This window comes from Nestor notabilis, unplaced genomic scaffold (assembly GCF_000696875.1).
Source record: "Nestor notabilis isolate BGI_N333 unplaced genomic scaffold, ASM69687v1 scaffold14569, whole genome shotgun sequence".
NCBI lineage: Eukaryota > Metazoa > Chordata > Aves > Psittaciformes > Psittacidae > Nestor > Nestor notabilis.
The window spans coordinates 34,987-49,140 of NW_009945177.1; the positions used below are offsets into that span (position 1 = coordinate 34,987).

Sequence of the window (14,154 nt, forward strand, 5' to 3'; positions counted from 1 at the left end):
GTCCTACCTCTTATGCAAAGATGTAAGGTACTAAATGAAGGATAACTTATAGCAGTCTTTCCTATGTTGTGCAATAGGCAAGCTGAAGGTATGTTTCAACAGTAAGTAAAGAATAAATTAAAGAGATTACTTATATCTGTATCAATACATATTCAAAGAAACACCAAACGTAAGTAATGATTACTTAATTTATGATTGGTACATACTATAAACTTGGGCCAAAAATAAAGGCCACCCAGGAGCAGCTGCTGGTGAGGCACGCAGTGGTCTTTCTTCCCAGCAGGAACACTTGACATAAACATGTTACTGCTCCACACACAGCATTTATTGTCAATCAAGTTACAGAGCTATTTAATGGTCTTTTCCCTTCACTTCAAAGAATTAAATTGGATAGGGCCAATTCGTCTCTGGAATCACCTTTCACTCTCCCTACCACATCTGCTGTGCTCAAAGGGGGTCCCTTAGGCTGACAAAGCTCAGGTTTGAACTTGTCATGCTCTAGGATGGTAAGACATTTCCAGTCATAGGTCGGTAATTATAGAACTTGCTTCTACATGAGATCAGAGTGAACCTTCTTGCCATGACTTGGTTTATATTTGTGAAATTAAATCACTTTAAATTTCTCAAATATCTGCAGAAATTGTGTGTCCATATACTAAAAATACTCTAAAGGGCCTAAAAAAGGTATCTAATAATCTCTTAGAAGAAGCTATGTTCCAGCAAATGTAACTGGAAGAACTGTGCCTCCTTAGCTGCACTGTGGTTGAAGACAAAGGCAATCTTAACTACCTCATCTACCTCTGCTGCAGCTAACACACTGCCCTGGAGGCCTTGACAAGAATCACAAACCAGAGGCTTTCAGGAGCAGAGATAGAGATTGTGGGACAAAATCTGGAATGCTTTCAACTGAGGAAAAAGTAGGTCTGGGGCAAAATTTCAGTAGAGCTAGAGTGACATACTCAACTGCTTAGCTTAAGATAGTCTAATGAAATGGGTTGAATTACAGAAAGTGCAATTCAGCTTCTGACACAGACAAGTCCCTGACAGTTCCCAAACAAAGATACATTTTTTTAAAGCTGTTGATGCAGACAACTGTAAATAAGCCAACACAGAGTGGAGGAAGAAGGAAGGTTCTATGTTTAGAAGAAAAACTGAAATGTTATGTTATTGCTGCCAGTGCAATAATAGGTGCCAAAGACAAGACAGCGGTCACAAGAGAACAAGTTATCACTCTCAGTACTCACCTCATTAGTAACTGAAAGAATCGACAGTGCAGAATCACAGTACTTCAGTGCATTGTTTTTCTGGCCAAGATCTTTATAGCACTGAGAAGAAAAAACATTTTGTTTCCAATCAGACCACTGTAAGAATACCAGGGTCTACAAATCATTGTTTTTAAAAGAACTTGGTTACCTTTGCCAAATACACATAATTGTATTTGGAATATCCTGGATGCATTTCTTCTGCCTAAATAATAAAAAACAGGAAAGAAAATAGACATAAAACTTGTGTGATGAGATTTATGTGGTCTGCATACCACAAACATCAGACTGAATCATCCCTACTGTGTGCACTGCTGTTTAGCACTTAAAAAAAAACAAACCTCAAGAAAACAAGAAAACCCAAATTCAAACCCTAAACTAGGCACATGAGGTGCTGATACTGAACACAGAAATCTTCTGTAGTCCTCTCCCTAAGTGTTTTGTAAAGATACCGGGTCATTCTATAGAATATCTATTTGATTAATTCACTTACACAGTGGGTTGTAAGACACTGATCTCTCTAGATTATTAATATTTATTTCCTCATATAAATATAGCAATCAACTATAGAAATAAAAAAGCAACCAACCATTCATGCTTTGTGTAAAGGGGTATGAACTGTATTCATCAACTTTATAATTACTTTTTGTTCACAGACCCATATCTTCTAGCTCTAGGTACATCTTTCTTTCCACATTACCATCTGCTGAAAAGTTCAGGTTGTTACATAACTTCAAGATTGTCTTCCTTTTAAAACACATCAAGGATGTAGAAGCTTGAACCATGAGAATTTTAACAATTATCTACTAACCAAGAAGCAGCTTTAATCAACAAACAGCTTTTGAGAGAGGAAAAATACTATCAGTGAAACTTATAGTAGCTGTAATCCTTGGACCAAAGCAATTCTGCTTTCACCACAACTGTGTATTATCAAACAATTTAAAAAAAAACCCAACCAGCTGTCTTTTACGCATGAATTTATTTTTTGTTGCAGAAGAGGACTTAAACCCAGTTATTCTGCAGGCCACCACAAAATGCCCTGAAGCTAAAGTGAACATTTCCAATTATTTCTACTACCTCTGGAGTTTGACCTTAAAGATAAAAATCTGGGAAGATGGTAACACATTGTGTTGTCAAAAATTCAGGAGACCATTCCATCCTTAAACAGACTAAAACCACAGAAAATAAGCACTTTTGATAGTGAAGAAAGTATGCTTGCCCAATTCCTTTGAGAGTTTGCAATGATGGGAGTTTATGCTTTGAATTCAGTCAAGTGAAAAACTTGTATTTTTCAGCTCCAGATTTAGAAATCATTCATATAAAAGACACCGAAAGACAGATTTATTTTACTCATGTGGTGTCTTCTCATAACTGTGCATTGAAGTAGAATGGCCAGGAACATGGACCTATGTGACAAGAGTTTTCAACTTCATTAAAAAAGGTAATTTCATCTCCCCAAATAAGAAAGGCTTCTACTAAATTGAACGGAAAGAGCTTCAGATGAGATCATAAATAAAGGAGGTGATCCTGCCCCTCTACTCTGCTCTTGTGAGACCTCACTTTGAGTATTGTGTACAGTTCTGGTGTCCTCAACATAAAAAGGACATGGAGCTGTTGGAGCAAGTCCAGAGGAGGCCACGAGGATGATAAGAGGACTGGAGCACCTCCCGTATGAAGACAGGCTGAGAAAGTTGGGGCTGTTCAGCCTGGAAAAGAGGAGGCTGCATGGAGACCTCATAGCAGCCTTCCAGTATCTGAAAGGGGCCTACAAGGATGTTGGGGAGGGACTCTTCATTAGGGACTGTAGCGATAGGACAAGGGGTAATGGGTTTAAACTTAAACAGGGGAACTTTAGGTTAGATATAAGGAAGAAGTTCTTCACAGTGAGGGTGGTGAGGCACTGGAATGGGTTGCCCAAGGAAGTTGTGAATGCTCCAACCCTGGCGGTGTTCAAGGCCAGGCTGGACAGAGCCTTGGCCAACATAGTTTAGTGTGTGGTGTCCCTGCTCATGGCAGGGGGGTTGGAACTAGATGATCTTAAGGTCCTTTCCAACCCAAATCATTCTATGATTCTATGATTCTATGTCAAAGTTTTCCTTGATTATGTTAGCCCTCTTACAGAAACGGGCAAATCACTGGTTATTGCTGTGGTTAATTTGTTTCAACAGCATATATAACTCAGCTACATTGTTCTCACACTAAATCCAATAACTATTGATCATGGCAAGTCATTGAAAAATTCCATAAAACTAAAGAAATAGAAGAAAAGTGCTAGCCATTCATCTGCAAACTAATTTTAAAATAGAAAAGAAAAAATATTTTAGTAGAGAGCTCTGTAGTATTTAGGAGAGCCCAGGATTTATAACTACCGAACATAATCTGTTAAGCAGACATCTTGACAACAGTCACATATAGCAGCTGGTAAACAGTCACATAGGAAAATCCTTGGCTAGGACTTACCTTAAGGAAATTCTGCAATGCTTCTTCTACTGTTGAAGTTGGTGGAGTCCCAAAGAGAGTGGCAGCTACTTTCTTTTCAATCCAAGACAACTGAGCTACCTATAAAAATATATATATATATTTATGTTCTTTTGAGAGAGAGATATATATCTCAAAAGTCTTTAGGCTTGCTACTCAGTTTCGGAATTAATACTGTCCTGTGTCACTGTACTATTTATACAACCTATTTTGCAAAAGAACCTGTAAAGGAATGTTTTATACTGGCCATTTGCCAAAGCACAGTCTTTTAGATTTTTCAATTCTATTAACAGGAAAATGTACATATTAAGAAACACACGACTAAACACCAGCATCATTAATATGAGATTATTCCAACGTATAAAGCTTAAAGTACAGTTTAGGTTTCATAAGGCCTTGCAGTATTTTAAAACCTAAGGCCAGAAACAGTGCTTTAAACCTGCTGAGGTTTTCATGAGACATTCAGTTTAGCATGATAGTCCATATACTTGACTACTTTTCAACATTACGAAATGCTATTGCTACAGTCAAACTGTAAGTGCTTTTGGCACTTGTAAAACAAGTTCATTTATTACACAGAAGCTAGTGACAACCACTGTTAAGAAACAGGGTTCACATTTTCCTCTTCAAATCTGACAAATAACACTTGCCAAAGACCTCATTTCATGGGCTGCTATAGTAGGAGTTCAGGGTACTGTGACACACAATGTATGTGACTTCTTCTTTTACATGTACTGACAACTAACAGAAACTGCTCTGGTTACTGCCATATGGAATTTGGCTCCCTCACCAAACCTGGTGAAACACACCTCACATCTCTAATGAAGGATGGAGCTGCTAGGAAATGCAGTATGAGACTGGACCCTGTTTAAACAGGGAAGTGAAGCCACGCTGGTTCAGATACTTTACTACATCTGTAAAGAAAAGTCCGGATTTTATTCCTTCACATCAGTATTTGAACCACAGCACTGATGGCTCCTGTCACAGAGTACAGCTGAGATTAAAAATGAGAAAAAACAAGGTTCTGTAGCAATTTCTGGCCTGATCTATGCAGAGGCAACTCAGAGAAGGGATACACAGGCAAAGAATGAGAGCCTCTCATCGGAGAGCTGGAGGTGAAATATGAGTCACAGAAACAGCTCTTTTTCAGAGGAAACTGCAATTCAAATAAGAGAGTTGAGCCTTGAACTCAAATCTGTCCTACTGCTGTAAAAATTAAAGTGGTTTTGGATAGCTTTAGTTTATTCCCGCCTCATTCCCTGGCTTCCCAGTCTTGTCAGGGCTGTTGCTGCTCCATCCACCTTCTCCAGCTAACTGCAGCAATCCAGTAGATGACAGTTAATTACAGTAAAATATAAGAATCCATCCACACATAACTACCCACAGCTATTCACCAGAATGCTTTTCTTTTAAAGAGACATCAAGCTCTACGTATTTGTTGCAAACTGCCCCAAAAATGCCATTGCAGTGAGTACAAATACAGGCCAGCATGCAACAGGAAAATGCATAGGACTGTTTTTCCATCTGGCCCAAGTGTCTCTACCTATATAAGACAAACATCGCTTGGAGACAGAAGGGATCCTGGTCAAGTCTCGCTGCTTGTTCCGCAGGGTCCAATGTCTTATTTGTTAAATGCCAAGTAAGTCTTTCCCACAAAACCACTAAAAATTATATGCCAGAGAGAAACAATATTAAGGAAGCTTGCTTTAATTCTCTCTCTCACACATATCCCACTTTGAATTCTCTTCTAAGGGAATAAAGTGTGGTTTACAAACGCTCTCCAACAATCCCACAGTTCTTATTCATCGAAGCAACAAGATGTTTCCCCTCTCTGCACCGCGGTGCTTTCATACTCTGTTAAAAACTGCAGCATAGAATGCTGCTTAGGAAGCATGCTGGTTAAAACTTCAAATTGTAGGTATGTATATAATTCCTTCGTGCACTTCATTTCCCTAGCTGTTCTATAGATTCTAGGGCATATTCCACAAGAAATATTAAAAGGATTTTTGCAAAAGTATTGTTTTCTTCATGTCAATCTACTGCTGCAGGATTCTTTTGGAAGAGGAAGGGGTTTTCTACATTTCTAGGTCCATCACATCAAGATAGAGGCAGCTTACAGATGAAGGAAGAGAGGGGAAAAAATAAAGGGAATGCATATGTGCATACACGGAGCAGATACAATTACCACACATGTGTCTGCTGTTATGCAATAGTGAGGAAACAAAATTGCAGTTTTTCCATGTGGAGTTACAATTACCTATTGAAAACACACGTTCTTCCTGGCAGTTGTTTTCTTTTCTTACAAGATTTAATCAGAACTGATTTACTGAGGTTTTAGTCATTATTTTGTCTGGCTTGGGTGCTGTTTTGCACTATTCAAACTTTTAAAAGCCCAAACATACATGCACTTGGCCATTTTTATATTACAAATCCCACCAACCTAAAACAACGTTTAAAAGTGAAATGCATCTTTGTACAGTAGTGAGTTTTCTGTAATGTGCACTGGGTATAACATTATACTTTGTGACTATTACACAGATAGCCTGAGAGTTCCCAAATGTTTTAAGCAGTTAGCCTTATATGCCACTGGCTTAATGCATTCATTGCAGCTAACTCTAGCCATCCATAAATGAAGTGCCTCCCTTATGTGAGTTCTCCATGCTCCTTGCATGGTCAATACAGTGAAAGGCATTTCCATCAATTAGGCATCACCTACGTTAGACTGGGATGAACTCTCATCTCTTTCTCTTCTTTCTTTCCTTCAACTACAAAAGGAGCATAGACAATTGTACCTTGTGGAAGCCTAAAGACAGAAGAGGTGAATCCCATCACAACAGCTGAACCACACCCCACCTGAGTCAGTCTGCACCCTCCTATGACTGAGGTGGGACAAATGGAAAAGACCTGTTTTGTGCAAGACACAGAATTGTGTCCTGGAGCAACAATGATGAACAGGAAATTACACCCTTTGCCTAAACACACACAAGCACAGTCTGTAATTTGTAATAACTTTATTAAGAGTATCTTACGCCACATTCAGTGAAATGGAAACATCATTCCTACTATACCAACTAACTTTATTAAGCATTCTCTGTGTGGAAGCAAGCACAGGCAACAGAAACCTTGGTGTAACATGCTCTAGTGTAGTGCAAATTTGACTTCTACAGTCAAGGTTGTTCTAAATAGTGCAAACCATATCTGGAACTCCATACAAAATCAAGAACCACGAGACTGTAACTCTCATCAGCTTCAGCAGAACCATGATTTCACTTAATGCAACTTCCAAGAATGGTATAGGACAGCAGAAAATAATAAGAAAAGCAGCGTCTCGAGCAAGTAATAGTTACAACAACAACAAAATTAAAGAATGAAGATTGTCCTTGCCCTACAGATGATTTCCAAACCTAAAGTGAGTTTTTGTTTTTTAGGTCTCCCAAGTCCTGACGTCAGTCCCCCCGACAGCCGGAAAATTCACAATAGCGCTGCAAGGAACATTGTGTTTCCACAGAATATCAGGTTTTAATTTATTGGGTCACACGAGGAACATTGCTCCCCAGCTGCCACGAGGAGAGCTGGTCCCACTCTCTCAAGAATGAAAAACAATGGCATGAGGGACCTTCAGCCAAGTCCTGGACTTCCCCAGGGCTGGAGGGGAGGGCATGACCATGACAGCCTGGCTTCTGCCAACGAGAGGAGGCCACTTTTCAGTATCCCAAAGCTAATGGAGATGCTTGTCTCAAGGTTTCTTGTATACATCTGTCAAACAGCAAGCTCTCATCCATTTATTCTACTCAAATCTCTACTAGTACCAAAGATGGAAGAAAGCCATCCACATAGTTAACATGCAGCTGACTGTAAAGTCTGTACCCAGCACACTCCTATCAGGCCTCTTGTTCCTCTGAAGACCAAGACAGAAAATATTGTTCTCCCCTAAGTACTGGGAAAAGGGATTTCCTAACACCCCTTTCACTTCCTTAGCCTAGGATCAGCAAAAATCACATATGAACCAAAACAATGGTTGGAGTTTGTTTGGTTTTGTCTTCTCATCTTTTGATGAGATGCAAACCCTGCTCATTGACAGCTCTTTAAAAATTCTAGGACATTGGTACCAAGGAAACTAACCCACTTGGATTGAAAATTCAGCCAGGAGTGACTTATAGCCCTAAAGGATTTCCTCCTCCAATGTTTCCTTGCTAACAGCTCATTGAAGAAAGATCACACAGTTGTCTTTCATAAAGGAAAATCATCCCATTGATCCAGCTTCAGTAAAATATTAATGGCATGTACTTAAATATCCCCAGAGAGTTTCTATTTCTTTTTCATTACAATATATTAATGTAAAATTATATTAAATAATTATGCAATGTTTTGACTTCTGGAAGTGATTAAGTAACTGGACAGCAGTTTTCAAACACTGGCTTCCAACACAAATATTCTCTTTCTTGCCAGCTGAGGAACCAGGACAGTCTGCACAGGCATTTAGGCATTTATACAACTTGAATTCCCTGGTCTTTTCACTTTCCAGTAAGAGCAGCAGACTTACAGAGCACACAGACAAAGGAACCGAGACAATTTGTTCCCTGATATACAGATACTGGATACTGATGCATCCAACACATGGCATGTAACCATCAAAAAGAAAATCCCAAGAAATCTAATTTTTCACATCCCACTAGTCTTTACCAGTGGCTCTGATCCAGTTTCAGAAGTACTCGCTAACTGTTCTGTGCAGTCCTGTAACAGCAGGTAGCCAGAAGTCTTAACTAGATACATCCTCCATTTTAAAAGCTATTCTAAACATTAAGATACTAAAAAAGCCCACAAACACACAATTATAAAGGATTATTAGATAACTGCACTCAAAACTCTAACGAAAGAAAACTAACTCCTATGGACTATGCACCCCAGATAATTCACTTCCAATAAATACTTCTTGCTGCTCTGAGAGTGAAGTAGTTTTTACTTTCCCTTAACAAAGCTGAAACTGGAAAGGCTCTAAACACTGTACTTATTTTAAATCATTTGAACCAACCTAAGCATATATTTAAACTATTATGCCTTCCCTAAAAGATATGCAATTAACAAAGCCTGGTTTTGTCACAGAAGGCCAAGCAAAGTTTCTTCCACTATCAAAGACATTTTAAATGAAAATTATTCTGCTGCAGTTGCTTTTCTTTGGAATAGTAACATTTCATTTACATACTAAACACTGGTTTACTCTGCTTACTAGACATTTTAAACTATCTTCACTGCCATACCATTGCTCTTTGCAAAGGACTGCGTTACACTCAGGAAGGTGAGAAATGGCAGTCAGAGCCAAATTCTGACAAAACTCCACAAATCAAATAGTTTTTACTAGTACAGCACACAGCCTCTGGAAAGAGGTTTCAGCCTTCAATAAACCTCCATTTGTCCCCACCATACTTTTAATTTTTAACCTAAAAGCCTGTTCAGCTGATTGTTATTTGTGAAAATAAACTGGAACTTTGAGTTGCAACACTTGAAGCATCAGTCTTTTATGCTATACTTATTTTTTTTCTTTCCGTTTGTGAGCCCAAAAAACAGTGCTAGAAGGTAGTAATAAGATCCCCCAACATTAAACAGGGAATGAATGGGAAATATCTGACTCTACTAGGAAGACATCAGGTTTCCCCAGTACATCAGGTTTCCCCAAGGTGTTATCAAAGCCTGTAAAATATCAAACACTAGTTATCTTTTTTAATTAAGCTGCTTCAGTAAAAGAGTATGTGACTAAAATTAAACAGTAAAACCCGTGGAAGCAACACTTATGAAAGAAGAAATATTGTGGCCAATCCTAACTTGATCCCAAAGTCAGCTAGACTAAATGTAAAAACTAACCTTCTTTCCTCAGTCATCCCTTTTTCTTCTTTAATTTCCTCACACTGGACAACACAGCCTTCCCAGCCTCAACCGCAGCCAGAAATGAACAGAAAAAACAGGGTCTAAGAGGAGCATTATCACTCCATCTACAGGTACCAGTACATAGAAGGAGTGATAAATCAAGTTTTCAAGCACCCTATCATAATCCCACATAATGTATTTGGAACTAATGCCACAGCCAAGAGTCTACTTCTGGGATAGTTACCACAGCATGAAACATCACAGTCTACAGAACAGGACCAAGGAATTTGACTCATCTCCCACAAGTTCTTACAACTAGAGACATCAGATGTGCAGCCAAAACCTGTGTTAGAGGATCAGCACAGAAACCTACTCATGCGACCTGCTAAAACTAATGAGGATATGATTCTATGATCACCAGCTTCACCAGGCTAGGATTAAGATCTAGCTTCCATAGTGACTCAAAACTCCTGCTACTGAAAGCGTGCAAAACAAAGTAAGTTTTTAAGAGCTGATAGCCATGGAAGTTAAACCAAAACGTTATTCAGTCCTATACTTGCATTTATTTGTACTATGAAAATCTGTTTTAAGTGTTTCAAGTTACATTTTGTCATGGCAGTCAGTCATAGAAGGCAAGAATTAAAAAAAAAAGAAAATCAGAAATCAATCCTCAAGTATTTCAGTGGCTACATCTGGTTAGGTAGATCGTTTCACTTAATAAAATGCAGGTCAGGTCATACCCTAAAGCAAATGCTAATCTATGGCTTTAATGCTCAGTAAGGAAGCCCTGCACAGACGTTACAAGCATGGAACATGAGTTTGTAATGATAGAGTGCAACAAACTACATGCATTACTCAGTCAGGAAGTGGCGATTGTCACTGAGATGAAACATGAGTTAAAACCCAGTGTAACAAGAACAAAGCGAGGTAAACTGCAACTATATGTTAAGTTTCCAGAAGTTACAGCTCAAGTGAGAAATAAGCCATGAAAAATATCTGGGAGTATTTGATGTAAATGGAAGCTGCATTCAGCTGCTGGACACAATACGGTATAAAATTGATTAAGGAATCACTAGTGAGAGAGATGCTCTTCAGAGGCACAGCAAGCATATTATAGGACAATCTTCAGCAACTCACTTTTGCATAGCTAATGCTGATATTTAAGAATACTGTGCGATGAAAAGCAAAATTAAAAGCTTTTTGAAAAAGTTGGTGTCATTCCTTATTCAAATCAACTGAGAAAAAATGTAGTTGTCGAAAGTTCTTTGAAAGTTAAATGTATGATCTGAAAAAGCTGCTGAAAGATTACTTCACATTAAGTCTGCTGCAGATAAAGACAATGTCTGTAACGTATCACAGCAACTCCTTTCCAGTCTGCAGGCTCTTTGTAGTGACTGGCATTGAGAGCAGCTATAGGGAAAAGGCAGGGCTGGAATTCACTGCACATTAGGAGTTATTACTCTCAGACACCTCCCAGTGATCTTTTACAGCATAGGCTATGCAAGAACATTTTCTTCTGATGAAAGATTCCTCACAGCAGTAAAGATGGACCAATAAGGATAGCCATCTGAGCCATCAAAGATGTGAGCTTCAGAATAACCCAACTTATATTACAAACACTGTTTTTCTAAAGATAATAATAAAATTAGTCCACAGATAAATTTGTAAACCAATTATTTTAGTTTTTCATATATAAGCACTTATCACTATGTCATTAATACAATTTTTAAAAGCCCTTGTTGTGTTGGCATAGTGAAAATTGTATCTCTTGCATAACATTTGGATGAATTAGATATTTTTATGCCTGCATCTTTGTTGTGACATTCTCCTGGAATTTACCAAGCCAGTGTAGTAGCCTTGCTGCCACAGACATAATCCCATGGGATGTAAATACCTTTAACTTCAGTTATGGATGGGGAATAAAGTTACTAAAAGGCTATGTTACCAGAAAGTTTGAGGGAGAACAAAGAACTGAAATGAAGAAGTCACCCTTCCTCCCTTCCAAATATCAGTTACTTTTCATTCATACATTCAGGTAAGAATTGAACACAACAATGAGGGACACACAAGCACAGCTTAAGGAATGATCAGCAGTTAACATCAGACATGTGGAAGTTAATTTGGGAAATGTAAATGTACTGCTTCATTTAGCTCAAAATATCTACTTCAACAAATACCTACATTGTCTCAAATCCCACTATTTCATTTCAAATGCATCATCACTTTTCAGTATACTCAATTCATATGTTAGATAAAAAAACAACTTACTGAATAGCACCATCTTCCATTAAGGTAATATAAAAAAGGATCTTGAGGCTTAAGTTCAATTGCTTTGTCTAGGTGCTCCTGTTAGAAAGAAAATGAGTGTCACTTTCGATGTTTGTTTGACAAGTGTGTTTACATTCTAGGAAGTTTGCTGCAAATCATAAACAAATTGAGAAATTCCCTTCTGCTGCAATTCTTTTCTAACAATGGAAAAACATTTCAACTGGCAAACCCCTTCCTCGTGGAGGGAAACCACAAACAACATTATTTAGCAACTTTGCACACAATGCAAGAAGGCATGCTGCATTTAAAACATGACTACACAGCTCTAAAGGCCACTGAAAGAACTCAAGAACTTTTGTCTTAAAAAGGCAACAACTCCAATTAAATTCACTTTATTTACAGTTAGTATTAGGAAACTGTCACACACCAAATCAGTGAGAAAGCAACCACTCTCTTTGACAGATCTTGATGCCAGCACCCATCACTGAAGCACAGTCTCTTCTACCTCGGAACGTGACTGCCTCAGTGAAATGGTAGATGACATAGGAAATTGTTACTATAATGTGAAATTCAGAAATAAAATGGTTCTATTTATAGTGAAACCATAATACATAGAAAGTATCTAATGAGGTGCTTCTTCCAAAACCATTTTCATTACATATCATGAGTATCTTTCTTTCTCTAATGTACTAAAGAAAGCTCGTATTGCTTGACCTGAGTTCAAAGAGAAAAGAAATACATTATTTCACCCCTAACTATGATTTGCTGCTCAAAATAAATTTCACTTCTAAGGTTTCATCCCCCCCACCCCCAGCCCCGATATCTCTATTTTTCTAATTAAGGCAGTCACTAAAATATCTGAGTAATACAGATCTAAGAGCCTACTGTTTTATCATTTTGTCCACAAAATATTCAGATAGGAGCTGTGTTTTCATGCTATTATTTCCCCAACATTCCCAAATGATTCACACAGATTTCAGTAATTATTTGTGAAGAGGAAAACCTCCCTGAAAAGGCTACTGCTAACACTGCAAGCTGTTTTAAAATTCTTTCCTTAAACAACTGCAGCACTTGTGTTATTTGTCATTTTCCCTTCGTTGTTCCCAGCTTGTCCCAGTACTCAGAGCTTAACTCTCTTGGCACAGCTCATGTATAATTAATGCTCTCTTGCAGGAAAGCTCCACGACACTCCAAGCCTTGACACGGACATGATGTGATAGGGACACATCCCTGGCATACCCTAGGAAGTGGAACACATCTGCTGCCTTTCACTGACACCCAGAAAGGGGGGATGCTGGCTGGGAGGGCAAGGGATGGAAAGCGCCTAAGCAATGCCAAGGACAAGGAGTGGGGGGAGTAGCACATGTAACACAAACTGCTAACTCTAAAAACCACAATTACCTTCGAAAAGACAGTGTTAAAACAAATATTACTTCTTAAGGGTAGCATGAAGGATGATTGCAAAACTGTGTTAGCTCACCACTTAATACTTCATGTTTTTATTTTCTAACCAGAATTGTTACTCCCTTTTCCTCCCCCGCTTTTGACTACAAAATAAAAAAAATCTTAATGCTGCTCCCTGAATCCTACCTGAATTCTTATATTTTGTAAGCATATATTTGCATACATAAAGATGTCTTTCTCATTTTTACATTGACACCAAAATAGACCTGTGAGGCTGAATTACTGTGTTGGAAAAATCTGTCTTTGACTATATAAGGAAATAATTTAAAGGAAGAGCTTAAAAAAACCACAAAACCCTACAAAAACATACCTTAAAGAGATAACCATTCCTGATTTTGTTTTGTACACTTTCAAACTGAGACATATAGCCACACATAATTGCAAACCTGAGAGGGGAAAAGAAAAACACACACACATACTTTTCATGATTTAAATAAAGCTTTAAATCAAATTACAAAATATTTCATTACCTAATTCACAGATTAACAACTTTCTTTCATCTTGACGGCTGGATAGAAGTTTGGCATGAGTGGTACATAATTCAGGAGCAGACAAAAAACAAAACAGAAAACAGAACAATAATGGAAATGAGAAGAAATTTAAATGACACTATTTGGGCTGTCAGTGAAGCGATAAAACAGGGATTTCTCCTCCAAATTTCTACCATTTAGTTCAGAGTGCGACACTTGCAGCCTGGTTCTGCACTGACAGCAGTTTAACTGGACAGGCTGTGCTCTGCAGTGCTATGCGCTGGGATAGTGAACACCATCACTGTTGGTACCTCACCCGGGAAGGCAAACCCTTGGGGCACGCTCAGCAG

The 14,154-nt window shown here is 38.4% G+C and overlaps 1 protein-coding gene across 1 annotated transcript in view; it reads right to left on the reverse strand.

Moving 5' to 3' along the window:
• Window positions 1-14,154, reverse strand: part of RMDN2 (regulator of microtubule dynamics 2) — a 46,365-nt gene that overhangs the window by 9,172 nt on the left and 23,039 nt on the right. Inside the window, exons 5-9 of the mRNA XM_010022757.1 lie at window positions 13,645-13,720; window positions 11,871-11,948; window positions 3,723-3,821; window positions 1,414-1,467; window positions 1,245-1,325 (exon numbers count right to left, since the gene is read on the reverse strand). Coding sequence (XP_010021059.1) covers window positions 1,245-1,325; window positions 1,414-1,467; window positions 3,723-3,821; window positions 11,871-11,948; window positions 13,645-13,720 — 388 coding nt within the window. The remainder of the gene's footprint in view (window positions 1-1,244; window positions 1,326-1,413; window positions 1,468-3,722; window positions 3,822-11,870; window positions 11,949-13,644; window positions 13,721-14,154) is intronic.